General features: G+C 38.7%; 1 protein-coding gene and 1 pseudogene across 3 annotated transcripts; both read left to right on the top strand.

Moving 5' to 3' along the window:
• The first annotated feature begins 6117 nt into the window (after positions 1–6117).
• Positions 6118–8170, top strand: LOC107841750 (annotated as a pseudogene).
• A 1966-nt stretch (positions 8171–10136) lies between these two features.
• On the top strand, positions 10137–16858 carry LOC107843231 (putative late blight resistance protein homolog R1A-3). 3 transcript variants are annotated; one of them, XR_007044352.1, is made up of 4 exons: positions 10137–10295; positions 12963–15701; positions 15819–15885; positions 16459–16858. XR_007044352.1 is itself a non-coding variant. In XM_047395918.1 (3 exons), the coding sequence occupies exon 2, from the start codon at positions 14459–14461 to the stop codon at positions 15659–15661; it is 1203 nt and encodes a 400-aa protein (XP_047251874.1). In that variant the 5' UTR covers positions 10137–10295; positions 12963–14458; the 3' UTR covers positions 15662–15701; positions 16459–16858. The 3 variants fall into 3 exon arrangements, 2 of the variants coding, with proteins under 2 accessions (XP_047251874.1, XP_047251875.1); XM_047395918.1 differs by lacking the exon at positions 15819–15885; XM_047395919.1 differs by lacking the exon at positions 15819–15885 and having other exon boundaries at positions 16467–16858.
• The last annotated feature ends 3132 nt before the right edge of the window (positions 16859–19990 follow it).

The raw sequence follows: 19990 nt of genomic DNA on the forward strand, positions 1-19990 counted from the left end.
AATGATTTATAGTCATACAAACATCTAAGACTCATTTTACTTCACAATTTTTAAAAATCTTGCTTTCTTTCTCACTTAAATATCGTGTTAAGTCAAACTACTTCATATAAATTGAGATGGGTGGAGTAAATTAAAATGTAGGAAGTAATAGTTCAAGTAATAAAATAACCGCGTTTTATTTAAAAAAGAATGATCAAGTTTGACTTGATATGAAATTTAAGAGAAATAACGTTTTTTTTTTTTTTGTGGTCATAAATTAAAGTTATCTACTTCTTTAGAGGTAGAGGTATGGACTGCGTACATCTTACCCTCCCCAGACCTTACTACGTGGGAATACACTGGGTTTGTTGTTGTTGTTGTTGTTGTAAATTAAAGTTATGTCAGATGTATTAAAATAACAACAACAGCAAACCCAGTGTGTTCCCACAAAGTGAGGTTTGGGGAGGGTAAGATGTACACAGTCCATACCGCTACCTCCGAAGAAGTAGAAAGACTGTTTTCGATAGACGCCCGACTCAAGATAAAGAACAGGCGACAAGGAGATGGAATACATAACAGAAAAAATGTAAGGAATAATAAAAAGTAAATCAGAGCAATACGAGAATACGAGAGATACGACAACACGAAATAAGCTGAGAAAATAAGAATGGGACACCCACGTATAAGTAACACATACTCCCTGCCATAAATACATATAGACACAGACCTAAGGTTACTAACCCGGCTACACAAAATCTCTCCTGGTGGCTTTCTACAACCCACACCCTCCCGCTAGACTTCTACCCTTATCCGCGACCTCCACACCTTCCTATATAGGGTCCTGTCCTCAGTAAGCTGCAGCTGCTCCATGTCATGTCTGATCATCTCCTTCCAGTATTTCTTCGGCCTACCTCTACTCCTCCTGAAGTCATCCAACGCTAGTCTCTCACACCTACGCACTGGGCATCCGCGTCTCTTCTCATCATATGTCCAAACCATCTCAGCTTTCCTTCCCGCATTTTGTCCTCCACCGAAGCCACTCCCATCTTCTCCCGGATAATCTCATTCCTAATTCTGTCCCCTCTAGTCAGCCCACACATCCAATGCAACATCCTCATTTCTGCCACCCTCGCTTTTTGGATGTGGGAGTTCTTGACTGGCCAACACTCCGCTTCATACAACATGGCCGGACGGACTGCCACTCTATAGATTTTGCCTTTAAGCTTAAGGGGAACTTTCTTATCATACAACACCCCCGAGGCGAGCCTCCACTTCATCCAACCTACTCCAATATGATTAGTGACATCCTCATCAATCTCACCATTCCCCTGGATCAAAGACCCAAGATACTTAAAACTATCCCTCTTACAAATATCTTGGGAGTCCAACCTCATCACCACATCGTCCTCCTGCCTCAAGTCACTAAACTTGCATTCCAAATACTCCGTCTTGGACCTACTTAACCTGAACCCCTTCGACTTAAGGGTTTGCCTCCAAACCACCAATTTGTCATTCACGCCCCTCCGCGTCTCATCAATCAGCACTACATCATCCGCAAATAACATACACCAAGGCACCTTGCCTTGAATACTCTGCGTCAACACGTCCATCACTAACGCAAACAGGAATGGACTAAGAGTCGATCCCTGATGTAACCCTGTCTCGATCAGAAAATGGTCTGAGTCTCCTCCTGCCGTCCTCACCCTGGTCTTCACTCCACCGTACATGTCCTTAATAACTCTAGTGTGCGCCACAGGGACCCCTCTCACCTTTAAACACCTCTAAAGAACCTCCCTCGGGACTTTATCATACGCTTTTTCTAGGTCGATGAACATCAAGTGTAAGTCCCTCTTCCTTTATCTATACTGCTCCACCAATCTCCTCACCAAATGGATTGCCTCTGTCGTTGAACGACCAGGCATAAATCCAAACTGGTTCTCTGAAACAGGCACAACCCTCTTCAATCTCCGCTCAACCACTCTCTCCCAAATCTTCATAGTGTAACTCAACAACTTAATACCCCTGTAGTTGTTGCAACTCTAAATGTCACCCTTGTTTTTGTAAAGTGAAATCATCGTACTCTATCTCCAAGACTCAGGCATTCTCGTAGTCTTGAAAATACTATTAAACAAATCTGTCAACCACCTAAGCCCTGCCTCTCCCGCATACTTCTAAAAATCTATCGGAATCTCGTTCGGCCCTGTCGCCCAACCCCTCTGCATCTTACAAATTGCCTCTTTGACCTCCTCTACCTTAAAATGCCTGCAGTAGCTGAAATCACGGCTTTCCTCCGAATGCTCCAGCTCCCCTAACTCAATGCCTCTATTTTCTTCCTCGTTCAAAAGTCTATGAAAGTAGTCTTGCCATCTTTTCTTAATGTGAGCATTCTCCACCAGAACACCACTATCCTCCCCCTTAATGCACTTCACTTGATCTAGGTTACGACCCTTCCGCTCTCATACTTTTGCAAGCCTATACAACCTCTTATCCCCTCCTTTCTCCTCTAACCTAGCATACAAACGCTCAAACGCTGCATACTTGGCAGCTGTAACTTCCAACTTAGCCTCTTTCCTAGCTACCTTGTACCCCTCTTTATTCACATGTTTCTCTTCTTCATCTTTACTCTCAATCAACTTAACATACGCCCCCTTCTTGATCTCCACTTTCTTCTTCACTTTTTTATTCCACCACCAGTCCCCCTTATACCGACCTGCCCGGCCCCTCGAAAAACCCAACACATCTTTAGCAGTCTCTGTGATGCAGCTGGCCGCCCCATCCCACATAGCATCCACGTCCCCTCTGCACTCTCACGCTTCCATACCCGCACCTTTCCCCTATCTTCAGTGCACTTTCTGGCGTTAAGTTACCCCACTTAATTCTAGATCAACCTTCCCCGACCCATTTCTTCTTCATCTTCTTGATAGACAAGTCCACACTAACAGAATATGCTGGGTTGAGAGGTGCTCGTTCGGAATGACCTTACAGTCCTTACATAGCAACCCTATCCCCCTTCCTAAGCAGCAGAAAGTCAATTTGAGTCTTGGCTTTCGTGCTCCGAAAGGTAATTAGGTGATCCTCCTTCTTCGTGAAACTCAAGTTCACAACCACCAGCTCAAAGGCTCTCGCAAAATCCAATAGGGCCGCTCCCTTACCATTTCTAACACCGAAGCCAAAACCACCATACACATCTTCATAACCTCCAGGTAGGATCCCAATATGCCCATTGAAGTTCCCTGCTATGACGATCTTCTCCGCGCTAGGCACGCTTCTCACTACCTCGTCCAAATCTTCCCAAAATCTCGCCTTCACCTCCTCTTTCAAGCCCATCTGCGGTGCATAAACACTACAAACATGTAACATAAAACCCCCAAAGACTAACTTAATCTTCATCGGCCTATCACTGATCCTCCTAAATTAAAATTATCAATTTTATAATATTAAATATATCACGTAAAAAATTAAAATTAAAATATTATAAAGAACAATCATTTCTTTTTTAACTGATTAAATATTTAAGCATGTAATTCTTTTTTAAATAAACGGAAAAGTTTTCTCAATAAAAGAAAACTAGTTTTTTCTTCAATCAAAATCAACCAAAAATGAACTCTGTAGCTTCTCAATGAACCTCACCAATGGCAGTTGAACAAGTTTTCATAGACTCAAATTTGTTAATAGACAATATTTTTCCACGTAGCATAATCTAGAAAACTCTTCCTTTTCTTTCCTTTTACTACTATTTGTTATATTTTCATTCATTCATTTTCTTCTAAAAAAAAAAAGTTCTTTTCTGTTCTCCACATACACAAAAAGAAAGTTTTTGATCAATAGCCAATTTTTTTGTATCAGGTTAGTTCCTTTTATGCTCTCTAATACACACACACACACACAAACACCCTCACTGTGTGTGTCTTTTGTATATGAACTATGATCATGGTGATTTTGACTGTATTATATACTATATTGTTACTCTCTTTGTTCTACAAAAAAAGAAAGAAAGAATGGAAGTGTTGGAAGTACATGACCAAAATTTATGTACATATTATTACTGTGTGTAGTTTTTGTGTATTAACTATGTTTATGGTAATTTCGAGTTCGGTAGAACTTAGTAACTTTCATCTCATATATTTATGAGATAAACATCCAGTATCATACTGAACTATGACTAAAGTTGCTACGATACACTTCAACTTCACAGTTCATAGGGGTCCTATTACTTGAAGTCAATTTTAGCTTATTTTTATTGCCCTTTTGTGCTGACTTGGCATTTTTATTACATAAAACGGGGGTACGTCAAAGGTGTCACGTCCGCCATAAAGGCCGACAAAAAAGATGTCACGTCATCTAAAAAGATGATAAAAATATACTAAAATTTAGTTAGGGGTAATAGGACTGGTGAAGTTGGAGTGCATCGTAGCAAATTTGGTCATAGTTCAGAGAGGTACTAGATGATTTACTCTAGTTATGTTAAAACAATTTATTTCATATGTATAAATATTATTCAAAGAATCTAGTAAGGTATAAAGTGAAGAACATTTTTGAATCTCGTGGTTTTAAACATTCAAAATGTATCAAAATTTCAGTTAATTTTGTGGTTTTAAACAATATGATCTGCATAAAGTTAGAATCAAACTGTCGCCACAACAGAAAAGAAATTTGCTGTTTTTGGAATTTTTTTAAAAATAATTGAATAATAATTTTAAAAATATTGGAATAAAGCAAGTATTAACACCTTATGATTTGCTTCAAGGATATTATCAAAAAGCTCGATAATTTCGGGTTTCCATATCTTTTAAGTTCAATTTTTGTAATGTGCAATATGGTAATAAGTTGCATTAATCATGGTTTGCTCGACTTCGACTTATATACAATGGAGAATTATGACGTCATTCAGAGGCGGAGCCAGAATTTCAACGAAGGGGGTTTCATATTCAAAGAAAACTTAGGATTTGAACTAAGGGGGTTTCATATTCAAAGAAAACTTAGTCGAAGGGGGTTCAACACCTACTATAATCACATAAAAAATAATTTTAATCATGTATAAATAGTATATTTTTCCGTCGAAGGGGGTTCGGCCGAACCCCCGAACAGAAGGCTGGCTCCGCCTCTGACGTCATTAGTGATGGGGAACTTTTTCATGCTTGAAATGAATGAAAATTGTCTCGTATTGACCCGCAACGATACATATCTTTGAATAATTTGCATTGTATATGACCATTAAAAAAAAACAAGGCAGCCCAGTGCACTAAAGCTCCCGCTATGCGCATTGCATTGTATATGACTGTATGTAATTAAATATTTAGTTTGTATTTAGTAGTAGAAGCATGAAGCTTTTAGTGAGAGGGATTTCTGGATTTTAGGCTTTTTGCAGTTTATATTTAGATTGATTAAATTATTATTATCTATATAATAATATAATATATTTGGATTCTAGTGCGATGTTTGGTGTTTCGAGATTTTTTCTATAATATCATACCAAATACAAAAATTATCGATATCCTTCACAAGAACCTCATCCGATACAAATTGATGGTAGGGGTTGTTTGTCTTTGCCATTTAAGTTACCCCTGTTTCAACTGGTTTGTCCAACACGGAGTTTTAGAAAGTGAAAAAGAATTTTGAATGTTCGGATCTTAAACTAAATACATGTAGAATGTACCAAAATGTTTGTTAATCTTGTGGTCCTGAACATGTCATGTGGAAAGTTAGAATTAAAGAGTTGTCGAAAAAGGAAAGGGACATTGTTTTAAAACGGACTAAAAGGGAAAGTAAAACAACAAATTTAAACGGAGGGAGTATGTATGCTATCAGCGTACTAAGTTTTTAATACCATCAGTGTAATGTAGCATGTTACCTTCAATTCTTTTCATGGGGTGCACGTCGTATCCTTCAAAAGTAGTGCATTTTTGGAGGATTCGACACGGGTGCGGCAACATATTTAGAGAGTCCGAGCAACTTAGAACTCAATTGAGTAAACAGAGTAGTAAGACCTTCATAGCAACTTTGTTTCTTATTACTTGAATAAAAATTAACACCGTGTTGGTTCATTAGAAGTTCTTAACTTACTTGTTTGTACTCTAATTGGGAGATGTTGTAATATTTGTTCGTCGTCTTTGCAGTTAATGGCATTGATATTGAAACATGGCGGATGAATCACAACATCAATCTATATTTCAGAAAATGCATGAACACTCGTGCATGTTCTCTCGAACATCTCCATATGCACATGTTAACTATACCGGTTCACACAATATGTCTGGTGGATATGTCGATGAGATTATAAAGAGTCCTTTTGTGGCGACTCATCAAGCTACTATCTTGCAGCGATCCCGTGCTCCTGTGCTTATACAGTCTACAACAGAAGCTCCATTAGAGAAGAAAACGATAAGTTTTGTCGTTGATTTTTTAATGGGAGGGGTTTCTGCTACTATGTCTAAGATGGCTGCTGCTCCGATTGAGAGAGTCAAGCTTTTGATTTAGAATCAGGATGAGATGATCAAATCCGATAGACTCTCAGAACCGTACAAAGGGATTTCTGATTGCTTTACCAGAACTATCAAGGATGAAGGTGTCCTTTCTCTTTGGAGAGGCAGTACTGCAAATGTCATCAGATATTTTCCTACACAGGTTAACTCACCCTTACTTTCTGTTGGTCGATCCATAATAAAACTTGTCTATTATAGTTATGTTAGAGCTACTTTACTTTTATTTTCCTGTATTGCTCAGACTCTTCAAAAATGTCAAAGGGTGTGTGTCAGATCCTCAAAAAGTAGTGCATTCTTTGAGGATCCGATAAGGGGTGCTGCTTTTGTAGAAGCATTTTTGGAGTGTCCGAGCAACCTTTTTTCCTTGTCATACTTAATGCTTTTGATTTCTTCTAAGAAAATTTTGAGGTTACTTTGCCAACCAGAGATGAAATGAAACAGCTAAGATTTGATGTTACAAACAACACATCATATCTAGTGAATCCACCATTGAACATCTTGAATAGGTTTCGCCGTCATTTTTTAGGTGTGTTTCATTATTGATGTGTTGTCAGTGTTTTTATCAAAAGGAAATTGTTGCGATGATAGTGAAAACTTAGGAGACTTTCTAGAGATGGAAAACGAAAAAGAAGGGATTTTGAGTTGATAAAAGTATTTTCTTTGTAATCACTATGTATCATTTTTTGTGTCGTTTTCTGTTAATGCTGAAGATTTGTTTTTGCAGGTGTTGAATTTTACTTTTAAAGACTATTTTAAGAGAATGTTTAATTTCGATAAAGAAAGGGATGGCTACTGGAAGTGGTTTGGAGGAAATTTAGCATTCGATGGCGCTGCTGGTGCCTCGTCCCTTTTATTTGTGTACTCGCTGGACTATGCCAGAACACGGCTTGCTAATGATGCCAAGGTTGCACAAAAGGGTGGTGAGAGGCAGTTTAATGGTTTGCTCGATGTTTATTGGAAAACCATCAAATCTGATGGTATTCCTGGTCTTTATCGTGGCTTCACCATCTCATGTGTTGGAATAGTTGTTTATCGTGGTTTGTACTTTGGAATATACGATTCGCTTAAACTTGTGGTTCTAGTTGTTAACTTGCAGGTATGTTGAATCAGACGTCTCCCTAAACACACACATAACTGATGCACTTTCCGCCTATGTTGCTCTTACTCTTAAAAAATGCTGACGGGTGTGTTCAGATTCTTGAAAGATAATGCATCTTTAGAGGATCTGATACGACTGCAACTTTAGTTTTGAAGAGTCCGAGCAACATAGCTTTGTCATGCATTTCTAGAAAGTGATGACCTGACTATTTAGAAGCATATGCATGAACTATATGTGATTAGTCCTTATGTTTTTGTGTCTTATCAGTATTTGAATCTATTAATGCCATTGCTATTTTCGGCATAAACAGGATAGCTTCTTTGCGAGTTTTTTCCTCGGATGGGGAATCACTATTGGTGCTGGATTGGCGTTTTACCCAATTGATACGGTGCGTAGAAGAATGACGATGACTTCAGGAGAAGAAGTCAAGTACAAGGGTTCATTAGACACATTTTCTCAGATAATGAAGAAAGAAGGTACCAAGTCGCTTTTCAAAGGCGCTGCCGCTAATAACCTATGTGTTGTTACTGGTGCCGGTGTGCTAGCCGGGTATGATAAACTACAGCTCATTGTCTTCGGAAAGAAATATGGATCTGGTGGTGGAAGTTAATTATAAGGTTAGATATATTGAGTGGCAATGACGAAGATGACCGTTTAGTCTAGCTTTTGAGCAGAGGGTATATCGGAAAGAGTCCTTCTACATTCCTACCCTCTGAAACCCCCACTTGTGGGATTGGCTCTTTATTGTTGTTGTAGTTGTTGTTGTTCAGTCTGGCTTTAGAATAATTTTTGCGAACAATGTTTTCGGGAGTATAGACTAGAGATCCCAGTGGTTTCTGGTTCCTTCACAAGGTAGGGATAAGGTTGCGTACACTCCTAACCCTCCAGACTCCACTTGTGGAATTTCACCGAGTATGTTGTCGTTGAGACTGACTTTTGAATAATTTTCACGAACTATGTTATCGGGAATATAGACTAGAGAGATCCTCAGTGGTTTCTTGTGTGAGATCACTTGTATGTTTATACAAGATGGTGTATTTCCGACTCTTCAAAAATGTCAATGGGTGCGTGTCAGATCCCAAAGAATAGTGTACATTTGAAGGATTTGACATGGGTATAGGAATATTTTTGGAGTGTTCGAACAACTTAGGTACCGATAACATGCTCTACAGATTTGCCAAAGGATATCATGGTAAAAAAAAGGTCAGTGCGGTATATTAAAGCTTCTGCTATGTGTGGGGTACGGGAAAGAGTCGAACCACAAGAGTCACAAAGCATCTTTTGCTTGGAAGGGCCACATCCCATAGGCGGTGTAACATAGATAGCTTACTTTGACACATATGAACGACTCATTCTACAATTCAAACTCGCAACTTATAGATCTTAATATAGATAATTTTACCATTGCTTCAATGCTCCTTTTCAACTCAAAGTATAATTTTAATTACTTAAAATGTATACGGTGAGTTAACAAAGTAATGGGTGAAAAAAAAAGATGCATAACCATTAGGCAATTGATTCTAATTAGTTGGATCAGTGGATATCGAATATAGAAGGCTTAGATTAATAAAAAAGGGAAAAAAGACTCAAATATGTAATCGAATTATTAAAAATGGTTCATATATGTCATTCGTTAAAAGTTCGATTCGTTTATGCCATTGCGTGACAAAATAGGCTTGTTTATGCCGTTATTTTTTAATCGTGATGTGTAAAACCTGCTTTATCACGTGGTCTTTTATTAGAAGATTACGTCACCAAATCATACCAACAAAAAATTTAACCTATTAAGAAAAATCTACCCACACATTTTTTTTGAGCGTATTTTATAATCAATTTATAATATTTTTAGTAATATATTTGGATGCACATTTTAGCAAATAATCAATTTCTTCCCTATATAAATATTGACCAAGGAGTCCTTTTGTTTTGAAACAAGTTATACTAGGATTATTATAGTACGATTGGTTTTATTGAGGTTAACTATTCTTATATTATTTTTTATTAATTATTTGATTTATTCTATTAAAAATAACACGCATAATTATTTATTTATAAAAAATACAAGTACATTAATTGGAGGGATTTCAAGGATACATTTTTTCCATTTTTATTGTTTTATCCTAAGAAATTAATCTAAGTACTATCGTCCTCATAAAAATAACTTATGCCAATACTAATTACTATCTTTTCATAGCCAAATAAAAGATAATAATAGTATTTTTTATTCCAAAATCGACAAAAAATCTAAAGTTTCAAATTAAAATTCATAAATTGTTTTTTTTCTGGAACCCCTCAAAAAAATATTGTAACGTAACGTAACGTAATGTGGTATCTGTATAATACCTCATAAATTTCACAAAAAATATAAATCACATTAAACAAGTCCCGTGTAATAAATTCGTAACAGAGTGACAAATGAAAAATAAATTTGATTCAAGACCTCCAATATAAGATCCACCTTCCAACCACTCAATTATAGCGGGAGGATTCATAAAGTTATTATTCCAAAATTAACAATTAATAAAGTTGTTATTCCAAAATTAACAATATTAAAGTTGACCTTGAAAGAACCCAAAGTCTTCCGTAGCATTTCTAGAAAAAAAAAAAAAAAACATTTGAAATAATCTCTCTCTTCACATTCTTTATAAAATTATTTCTTTTCCATTTAATTTACTTTCAATTATTTCTCAAAATTTTCTTCTCCAAAAATACTTATTTCCAATACCACACAACTGGTTAGTCTTCTGATTCTTTAATTCTTCTAATTTATTTATTTTTCTCAGCATATTTTATAATCAATTTATAGTCTTTTAGTATGTTTTTATTTGAACATATTTAGCAATTTTATGAAAATTATGTATCTGCAATGTTGGCATAAATAAAAGGATTTGAGCTTCAGTTCTTCTACATTTTTAATTGGAACTTTTTTTTATAATAGTCTATTTTTTAATTTTTTTTTTAGTCAAGCATCTAGTATATCAAATTTGCTACGATACATTCCAACTTGACAGTGGTCCTAGTACCCCGAACTCAATTTTAGTGTATTTTTTTCATCCTTTTTAGCAAATGTGACGCCATTTTAGCTGATGTGACATCTTTAAAGTGGGTACCATTTTACGTAATAAAGGTGCCATGTCAACACAAAAGAGTGATAAAAATATGCTAAGATTGAGTTCGGGGTAATTGAACCTATGTGAAGTTAGAGTGTGTAGTAGCAACTTTGGTCACTGAATGCTTATCTCATTGGGCTATAATAATATATTAAAAACTACTTGTATTTCTTGAAATTAACTGATTTAATACCATAATATGTTGTTAATTTATTGGAAAATGGTCAAATTTTACTAGTATTACTCACTATAATTGAGCAACTTTGTGCTTTGTTTAGCTTTTGATATGTAATTATTATCATCCCGCTGTTAGTAAAAAGTCTTTTTTGCCCTTTTAAAGCCCTGAAGGAGCTCCAACTTGAGTGTAATTTTAAGCTACGTTGCTCGGACTTTTCAAAAATGTTGCCTCACCAGTGTCAAATCCTTCAAAAATGCATTATTTTTGAAGGATCCGACACACGCCCAATGACATTTTTGAAGAGTTGGAGCATCATAAATTTGAAGTGTTAAATATTCAAAAAACAAACTTAAAAGAGTTTGAAGTATTGCGATTTTTCGGGTTTCAGTTTCCTACATGAACTATCACCACGTATTTGTCAAAATGCACTTCAACTATAATGTGAATAATTGATGATAATAGTTGGTGATAGTTTAAGTAGAAAACTCGCAGGCACACCCGATAATTCAGATATGAAACTTGAAAAATAGGGATACTTTAGTTGTGTTTTTGACATTTGACCCTTCACTCTAATTTTAAAACTATAGTTAGAAGTTGAGTGATAAATTTGAAATTTTTTTCTTGAGGAGTACGTCGTAATACTACGGAAGAGTGTTTTGTTTGTATTTGTGACTATAGTTTCTTGTAGTCTCTTGTTCTTGGTTTTTTTGTTGATGTTTATGATTTCAAATAGCTAGTTTAGAGTATTACCTTGTGGGTGTCTTGTTTCCTTTATTATCTAAGCAGTGTGATATCCCTTTTTGTTGCTTGCTTTTATGTCATTTGTTCATTATATTGTTATCTATCCTGAGCCGAAGGTCCATCGAAAAGAACCTCTTTACTTCATCTGTGGTAGTGGTATGGACTGCGTACACTTTAACCTCCCCAGACCCCCCACTTTGTGGGAATACACTGGGTATGTTGTTGTTGTTGTTTCTTTAGGAATTTGTTACATAGAGTCCAATTCATTTTATGTTGGAGCTCTGTTAAGGTTAGGGTGAATGCAAAATTTATTAACAATAAGTGTATGAATGGATGAAAATTGAGCAATTTTGTATGGTACAGAGGCAAGTTTGTACCTTTTCCTATAGTTTAAGATTTTTTAAGGAAATTTTTTGAATTAGCCAAATTTTTCTTATAGTTTTGAGGGTTGTATGTAGGAGAAATAATTGTTTTTCAGAGCATTGTATTGGTATGGGAAGTGTTTTCATGTTTTCTGTACTGCCGTTTTTCCTTTTCATAACTACTTTGATTTGCTACGCTTGTGCTGAGGGACTTTAGAAATAACCTGAAGGGTAAGGTCTGTAGACCTATGTTACTCGGACTCGTCAAAAATGTCAATAGGTACGTGTCGGATTTGCCAAAAATAGTGTATTTTTGAAGAATCCGACATGGGGGTGGCATCGAAAGTGAAGAGTCCGCTCAAGCCGTAGACTCTATCCTCTCCAAACCCCATTTGTGAGATTTCATTGGGCATGCTGTTGTATATTGGTATGGGAAGTGAGTCATGTACTATTAGATTTTTGCGGAAAATTTTCAATTATTAAGAGCCAAAATTTTCCCTCGTGGTGGGGCGCTTCCACGGACCCTGTGCATAGCAGGAGTTTTAATGCACCGGGCTGCCCTTTTTTTTGGTGAGGACTGTATGGCGGAGAAACAGTTGTTGAGCATCATATTGGTCCATGGAATTGAGTAATGTAGTAATTGCAAACTATTGCATCATTGAAGAATTGAAATTTACCATGAAGTAACTTCATAAATCTTTTTGTACACACCTATCCCTATGCACGTGTATCTTACTATCTTGCTGCTGTTACTGCTTTTTCATATCTCTTGGAGCTGATGGTCTATTGAAACAGCCTCCCTACCATCACAAGGTAGGGGTAAGGTCTGCGTACACAGTACCCTCCCCAGAGCCCACCGGGGGGATTATACTGGGTTTGTTATTGTTGTCGTATCCATGTGCAAGTGCCAAATCTACTAAATACGTGTGTTCCTACAAATGGAATACATATGTGTTATCTGATTGATTGGTGCTCTGGCTGATATTGACTCTCAGCATTTTGCACTTTCAGATTTTTTCAGGGAGAGTAAGCACTTTAGCAAGAGATGGCTGATGCTGTTGTCGAATATCTCTTGTTAAATTTGAAACAGCTACTCCTTTATCATGTGGATTTGCTTTCAGGAGTAAAGGATCAAGTTGAATCTCTTCATAGAGAGCTTAGTTTGATGAAAGCTTTTCTTAAAGACTCTCGGGAGAAGCGCAGTGAGTATGAATATGTTAAGAGAGTTGGTAAGCCAAATCACAGTTGTGGCTTATGAGGCGGAGGATATAATTGACACGTTCGTGACTAATGCAGCGATGCAAAAGGCTAGGAGCACTGTCAGGAGAGCCTTTCACGTATTTGATCACTCGTCCATGCTTCGGAATGTGGCAAAGGAAATTGAATCAATCAAGGTGAAGGTGAAGGAGATTTATGATAAGAAGATGTTTGGGATTCAAAATCTACATGATGGAGAATCTTCTCGCAGAAGTCCTCCGCTAAAAAGAGTTCCTATAGTGGAAGAGGAAAATGTGGTGGGCTTTGATGAAGAGGCTAAGACAATGAGGAGTCTACTTACCAATGGGTCAGAGGAGTTACAGATCATCTCAATTGTCGGGATGGGTGGCCTGGGCAAGACGACTTTAGCTAAAAAAGTTTACACTGATCCTTCCATTGAATACCACTTCTATAACCGTGCATAGATTTATGTGTCTCAGCAGTATAGTCGAAAGGAGGTCTTTCTTGGAATTTTAGATTCTTTAAGTCTCATCACAGATGAAATGTATAAAATGAATGATGAAAAATTGTCCATAGAGCTGTCTAGTCATTTGTGAAGCAAAAGATACCTTGTTGTCATTGATGATGTTTGGACAATGGAGGCTTGGGATGACCTCAAAATGGCTTTCCCAAATACAGCTAGTGGGAGCAGAATATTGTTAACCACTCGAAACCGAGATGTTGCATCGTACGCTAATCCTGAAGGTTCTCCTCACCATTTACGCTTTCTAACTAATGAAGAAAGTTGGGAACTCCTGTCAAAGAAGGTCTTCCGCAAAGGAAGCTGCCCCTTAGAGCTAGAAGATATTGGACTTCAAATTGCCAAAAAATGCTATGGGCTACCGCTTGCAATTGTTGTAGTCTCAGGTCTTCTCTTAAAGAAAGAAAAAACACATGACTGGTGGAAGAAAGTTGCTAATGATGTTAGTTCGTATGTTGCTAGGGATCCAAAGCAATGCATGGATGTTCTAGCACTGAGTTATAAGCATTTACCTGATCACTTGAAAGTGTGCTTCATCTATTTTGGAATCTTTCCAGAAGACTTTGAAATTCCTGTGTGGAAATTACTCAGATTATGGACTGGTGAAGGATTCATACAGCAAATGGGGTAAGAATGCTTGGAGGATACTGCAGAAGAATATCTTGAGGATCTCGTTGATAGAAATTTAGTTTTAGTTGCGAAGAAGAGGGCCAATGGGCGAATCAAGACTTGTCGCATTCATGATATATTGAGAGATTTGAGTGTGAAAATGGGTTCAGAGGAGAAATTCTTGGAGGTGATCAAAGGATCTTCTCAGAGTCATTCTTCTTTGAGCTTGATTTCCAAATATCATCGTCGCCTTTGCGTGCATTCACATTTTCTGGACTTCATGACCTCAAGTCCTTCTGGTCCAAGTGTCCGTTCTTTCTTGGTTTTTGCCTCTGAAGAAATGGAATTGCCTCGTGAACATACATCTTTCCTTCATGAAGCATTTAGATTGGTACGGGTGTTGGACTTGAAGTATATCAATTTTCCGAAGTTTCCAAATGAGATAGTGCAGCTAGTTCACTTGAGATATATAGCTCTTTCTGGAAATTTCAGGGTGCTTCCTGCATCAATCTCCAAACTTTGGAACCTTGAGACACTAATTGTCGGAACAAAGGCACGTGAGCTTGACATTCTAGTGGATATATGGAAGATGTCCCAATTCAAACACTTGTACACTAGTGGGTTGAGCTGTTTACGTGGTCCTCCAGCCAAAACACGGAAGGATAACGAGGACCCATTTGTAAGAAGAAACATCCAAACCATTTCCACTGTTTTGCCTGATTGTTGTAAAGAAAATATATTGGCACGAACTCCTGGTCTAAGGAAGCTAGGAATTCGTGGGAAGTTAGCCACACTTGTGGCTACGAATGGAGACTCAAGCTTGTTTGATAATCTTGCCAAATTGGACAACCTGGAGACTCTGAAGCTGCTTAATGACACATTTCCCATTCACCCATCCCAATGTCAAATACCCGGTCTTCCCCAATCATACAAGTTCCCGTCGAACTTGAAGAAGCTGACGTTATCAGACAGCTTCCTTGATTGGAGCCATATATCTACACTAGGTATGCTGCCAAATCTTGAAGTGCTGAAACTAAAAGACTATGCTTTTAAGGGAACACAGTGGGAACCGCTTGATGGAGGCTTCCGTCTGCTTCGGGTTTTGCATATTGGAAGGACGAATTTGGAACACTGGAATGCTTCAGTCCATCACTTCCCTAGACTGCAACAAGTTTTCCTTAAGCACTGCTCATGCCTAAATGAAATCCCATTTGGTTTAGTGGAGGTGCCTTCACTCCAGAATATGGAGCTCTTTTGGCCCACTCCAGCTGCTGCAGCATCTGCCAGGACTATTCAGCAGAAGAAACAAGGAGATATCAAGGACAATGTGTTCAAGCTTGTCATCTATCCTCCAGATATTTAGTCACGAAATCGTGCCGACTTCTGAAGTTGCTGGCAAGAAGGTTAGTAGGCCTGCTCTTACTGATTTTTGAAGTCGACCTGCTCGTTTGGTTCATTTTTTGCGTCAAACATGTTATGATGGATCTTTCTTTTAATAATTTCATGCATCATGTTTGCAGGAGAAATTGATATAAACAGAGAGAGAGAGAGAGAGCGCTCTTAAAACTTAAATGTCATCAGTAAAAGGTCTGCAAATTAAATAGTTTTATTAACTTCTGGAAGACACTTATATGGCTCGTGTTTCATCATGAGGACTGTTTAATAATGTAGAGTCTTTAGGAATGTATTAAAGAGCTTTGATCTTCTTATAGTGATCATTAGTTCTGCTATGCAGCACATTGTCTAATTTATCAACTTTTCTATGTCAGTTTGGTAAATTTTTTGGTGTCATCACTAGTAAGTGGGCTTTTTAACTTGCTCTGATTTGAGGATCTTTTGTAAAACATAAAAAGTTTCTACCAAATATGGTGCTAGATACAAAGTAGAACTTCTAGTGAAGAAGTGCACTTTCTCAAGGTACCAAAGTTCAGTCACAAGCAAAAATTAACTGAAATTCAACTTTCTTTCTCAGGGTACCTCATACTTAAGACATTCCAATCATCCAGGCACATATATGTTTTCTTCTTGATCTGAGATCTCTGTGTTAAATTGCATGCTCTAACACTGTATTTATGTTTGTGATGGAAAGTTTTCTTTAATCTATTTGCATGCAATTTTCCATTTACTTATCCGTTGAGATGATACACATGGATGTAACAGGTAAGCAGGACCTTGCAGTGGCGGAGATAGGATTTTCACCAAGGGGGGTTCATCGTCTGCTAACAAATATTCTGGCCTTGTATGTACGGTGCACTTTGCTGATAAAGGGGGTTCGGATGGATCCCTTCCACACCTCTAGCTTTGCCCTGAAGATAGGGCTGGACATCCTCGTAAACGTGCTAGTCATTGCCTTTTTTCACATTTCTATATACTTTGTATTCTCACTATGTCCTATTTACGACAAGGTGCAAAACGAAAAAAGATAAGAGGAAGAAAATAGTAAAGCATCAATAAATATATAGGGACACTGCTGGTGGACCTCTTTACCATATATGTACAAGTTGAAGATTATTTTCTTTCCTCACTTTGATATAAAGGTTTATTTGTTCTTATTCCTAAACTTTGTGAATGTATATTTTTCTTCCATCTTATTCAGCGTGTGTTTGGAAATTATTGTTTAATTACTTGGCTGTACATCTTATTAATTACACAATATAGTACTTTCTCTATTTCAATTTATGTGACACTGTTTATCGGATCATGGAGGTTTAGTGTGAAAGCAAGACTTTAGAAACTTGTGGTCTAAAACAAGCTTCAAACATTTGTGTGACTATAAAGTATAAACTATAAAGTATTTATTATGGGTAAAATGAGAATTTTAAAGTTAAATTATTTCTAAATATAGAAAGGTGACATTCATTTTGGGAAAGACTAAATAGTAATATAGTATGCCACATAAATTAAGATAGACGGAGTTGTTACAAAGATCTGGTTGTTTGTTATAATACAATTACAGTGTAATTCCTAGCGTCATGGTTGGGTTGTACAAGTGTAGTTAGAGAAAATGACAAAAATAATTCGTTATCTTTGGTAGTAGATTCAAAGTAGTCCCTTTAGTATTAGTTGAGCATTTTTGGTTCGAGAAACAGCCCCTTGCAGAAATGTAAGGTGAGGTTGCGTGCAATAGGCTCTTGTCGTCTGGCCCATCTCCATACCGCTACAACATGCTTGAACCCCGAGTCCACCCCTGAAACCGTGGGCTAGCACACTGATTTAGCTCGAAAACGTCCCGCTCATGCCGTTTTGCCTGTTTGTCGACCCAAATGACCATACAAATTTAAACGAATCATACTGGGATGATCCCCGATCTCCCTGGCATGCCCCGTTCAATTTTCATCCCACAACACGCCCATACCCCAGGCCCACCTCCGAAACCGTGGCCTATAGCACACCGATTTGGCCAGAAAATCCATCGTTCGCATCATTTTTCCCATTTGTCCACCCAAATGGCCACGAAAATTTAAACAAACCATACTGGGATGATCCCCAACCTTCCTAGAATTCCTGGATCAATATTTGGCCTAAAATATGCCTGGACGTCGGGACCACCCCCAAAACCGTGGGCTATTGCACACTAATTTGGCCCAAAAATGCCTTATTCGCGCCTTTTCGCCTGTTTGTCCACCTAATTGGCCATGTAAATTTAAATGGACCACACAGGGATGATCCCCAACCTCCCTGTCATGCCCCGATCAATTTTTGGACCACAGCACGCCCGAACCACGAGCACGCCCTCAAAACTGTGGGATATAGAACACCGATTTGTCCCAAAAATGTCCCATTCGTGATGTTTTACCCGTTTGTCCACCCAAATGTGCTTGAAAGTTTAAAACCACCATACAGGGATGGTCACCAATCTCCCTGGCACGCACCGATTGATTTTTGGCCCACAGCACGTCCGAACCTCATGCTTACCCCCAAAACTGTGGGCTATAGCACACCGATTTGGTGCAAAAATGCCTCGTTCGCGCTGTTTCGCCCGTTTGTCAACCGAAATAGCCATGAATATTTAAACAAACCATACTGGCATGATCTCCAACCTCCCTGGCATACCTCAATCAATATTTGGCCCACAGTATGCTCATTCGTTGGGCCCAACCCGAAACCATGGGCTATAACACACTGATTTTGCCTAAAAATGCCCCGTTTGTGCTGTTTTGCCCGTTTGTACACCCAAATGGCCACGAAAATAAAATGGACCACACTGGGATAATCCCCAACCTCCCTGGCATGCCCAGGTCAACTTTTGGCCCACTGTAAGCCCGAACCCCGGGGCCACCCCCGCAATCGTAGGCGATTGCACACCTATTTAACGTGAAAAGGCCTCGTTTGCACCTTTTTGCCTGTTTGTACTCTCAAATTGCCAAGAAAATTTAAATGGACCATACTGGGATGATTAGCGAGTTCCCTAGCATGCCCTGGTTGATTTTCAGCCCATAGCACGCCCGGACCCCAGGACCACCCCCGAAACTATGGGCTATAGCACACTGATTTAGTCCAAAAATGCCCCGTTTATGCCGTTTCTCCCGTTTGTCCACCTAAATGGCCACAAAAATTTAAACGGACCACACTGGGACTATCCCAACCTCCCTGATGCAATTCAGTTGATTTTTGGCACACAGCATGCCTGGAACCCAGGCCCACCCCCAAAACCGTGGGCTATAATAGCTCACTGATTTAGTTTGAAAATACTCCGTTCACGCCGTTTTGCCTGTTTGTCCACCCAAATGGCCATAAAAATTTACACGAACCACACTGGGACAATCCCCGACCTTTTTGGCATGCCCTAATCAATTTTTAGCCCAAAACATGCCGAACCCCGGGCCCACCCCTGAAATCATAGGCTATAGCACATCGATTTTGCCAAAAAATGCGTTGTTCACACTGTTTCGCTCGTTTGTCCACCCAAATGCCACAAAAATGTAAACAAACCATTCTGGGATGATTCCCAACCTCCCTAGCATGCCCCGATCAATTTTTGGCCCATAGCATGCTGGACCCTAGGCCTACCCCCAAAACCATGGGCTATAGCACATTGATTTGGCCTAGAATTGCACCGTTTGCGCCGTTTCGCTCGTTTTTCTACCCAAATAGCCATGAAAATTTAAACAAACCATACTGGAGTGATCCCCAACCTCTCTGGCATGCCCCAGTTGATATTCAGCCTACAACATTCCTGTACCCCGGGCCCACCCCAGAAACCGTGGGCTATAGCACACCGATTTGGCCCAAAAATGCCCCGTTCGAGCCGTTTTGCCCGTTTGTCCACCCATATAGCCACAAAAATTTAAACAGACCACACTGAGATGATCCACAACCTCCCTGGCATGACCTAGTCAATTTTCGGCCTACAGAACGCCCGGACCCCAGGTCCACCACTGCAACCGTGGGCTATAGTACACCAATTTGATCGAAAAACTCTCCGTTCGCGTCATTTCGCCCGTTTGTCCACCCAAATAGGCACAAAAATTTAAACGGACTACATTATGATGATCCTCAATCTCTCTGGTATGCCATGGTCAATTTTAGGCCCACAGCACGGTTGGACCCCGGGCCCACCCCCAAAACCGTGGCCTATAGCAAATTGATTTACCTGTTTGTCCACCTAAATGGCCATAAAAATTTAAACCGACCACACTAGGATGATGCCCTACCTCGCTGGCATGCCCCGGTCAATTTTTGACTGACAACA

The sequence above is a fragment of the Capsicum annuum genome, chromosome 9, assembly GCF_002878395.1.
Source record: "Capsicum annuum cultivar UCD-10X-F1 chromosome 9, UCD10Xv1.1, whole genome shotgun sequence".
NCBI classification, from domain to species: domain Eukaryota; kingdom Viridiplantae; phylum Streptophyta; class Magnoliopsida; order Solanales; family Solanaceae; genus Capsicum; species Capsicum annuum.

Excerpts from the sequence above, each read along its gene's own strand:
- LOC107843231 (XM_047395918.1), top strand. The coding sequence starts at position 14,459 with ATGGGTTCAGAGGAGAAATTCTTGGAGGTGATCAAAGGATCTTCTCAG.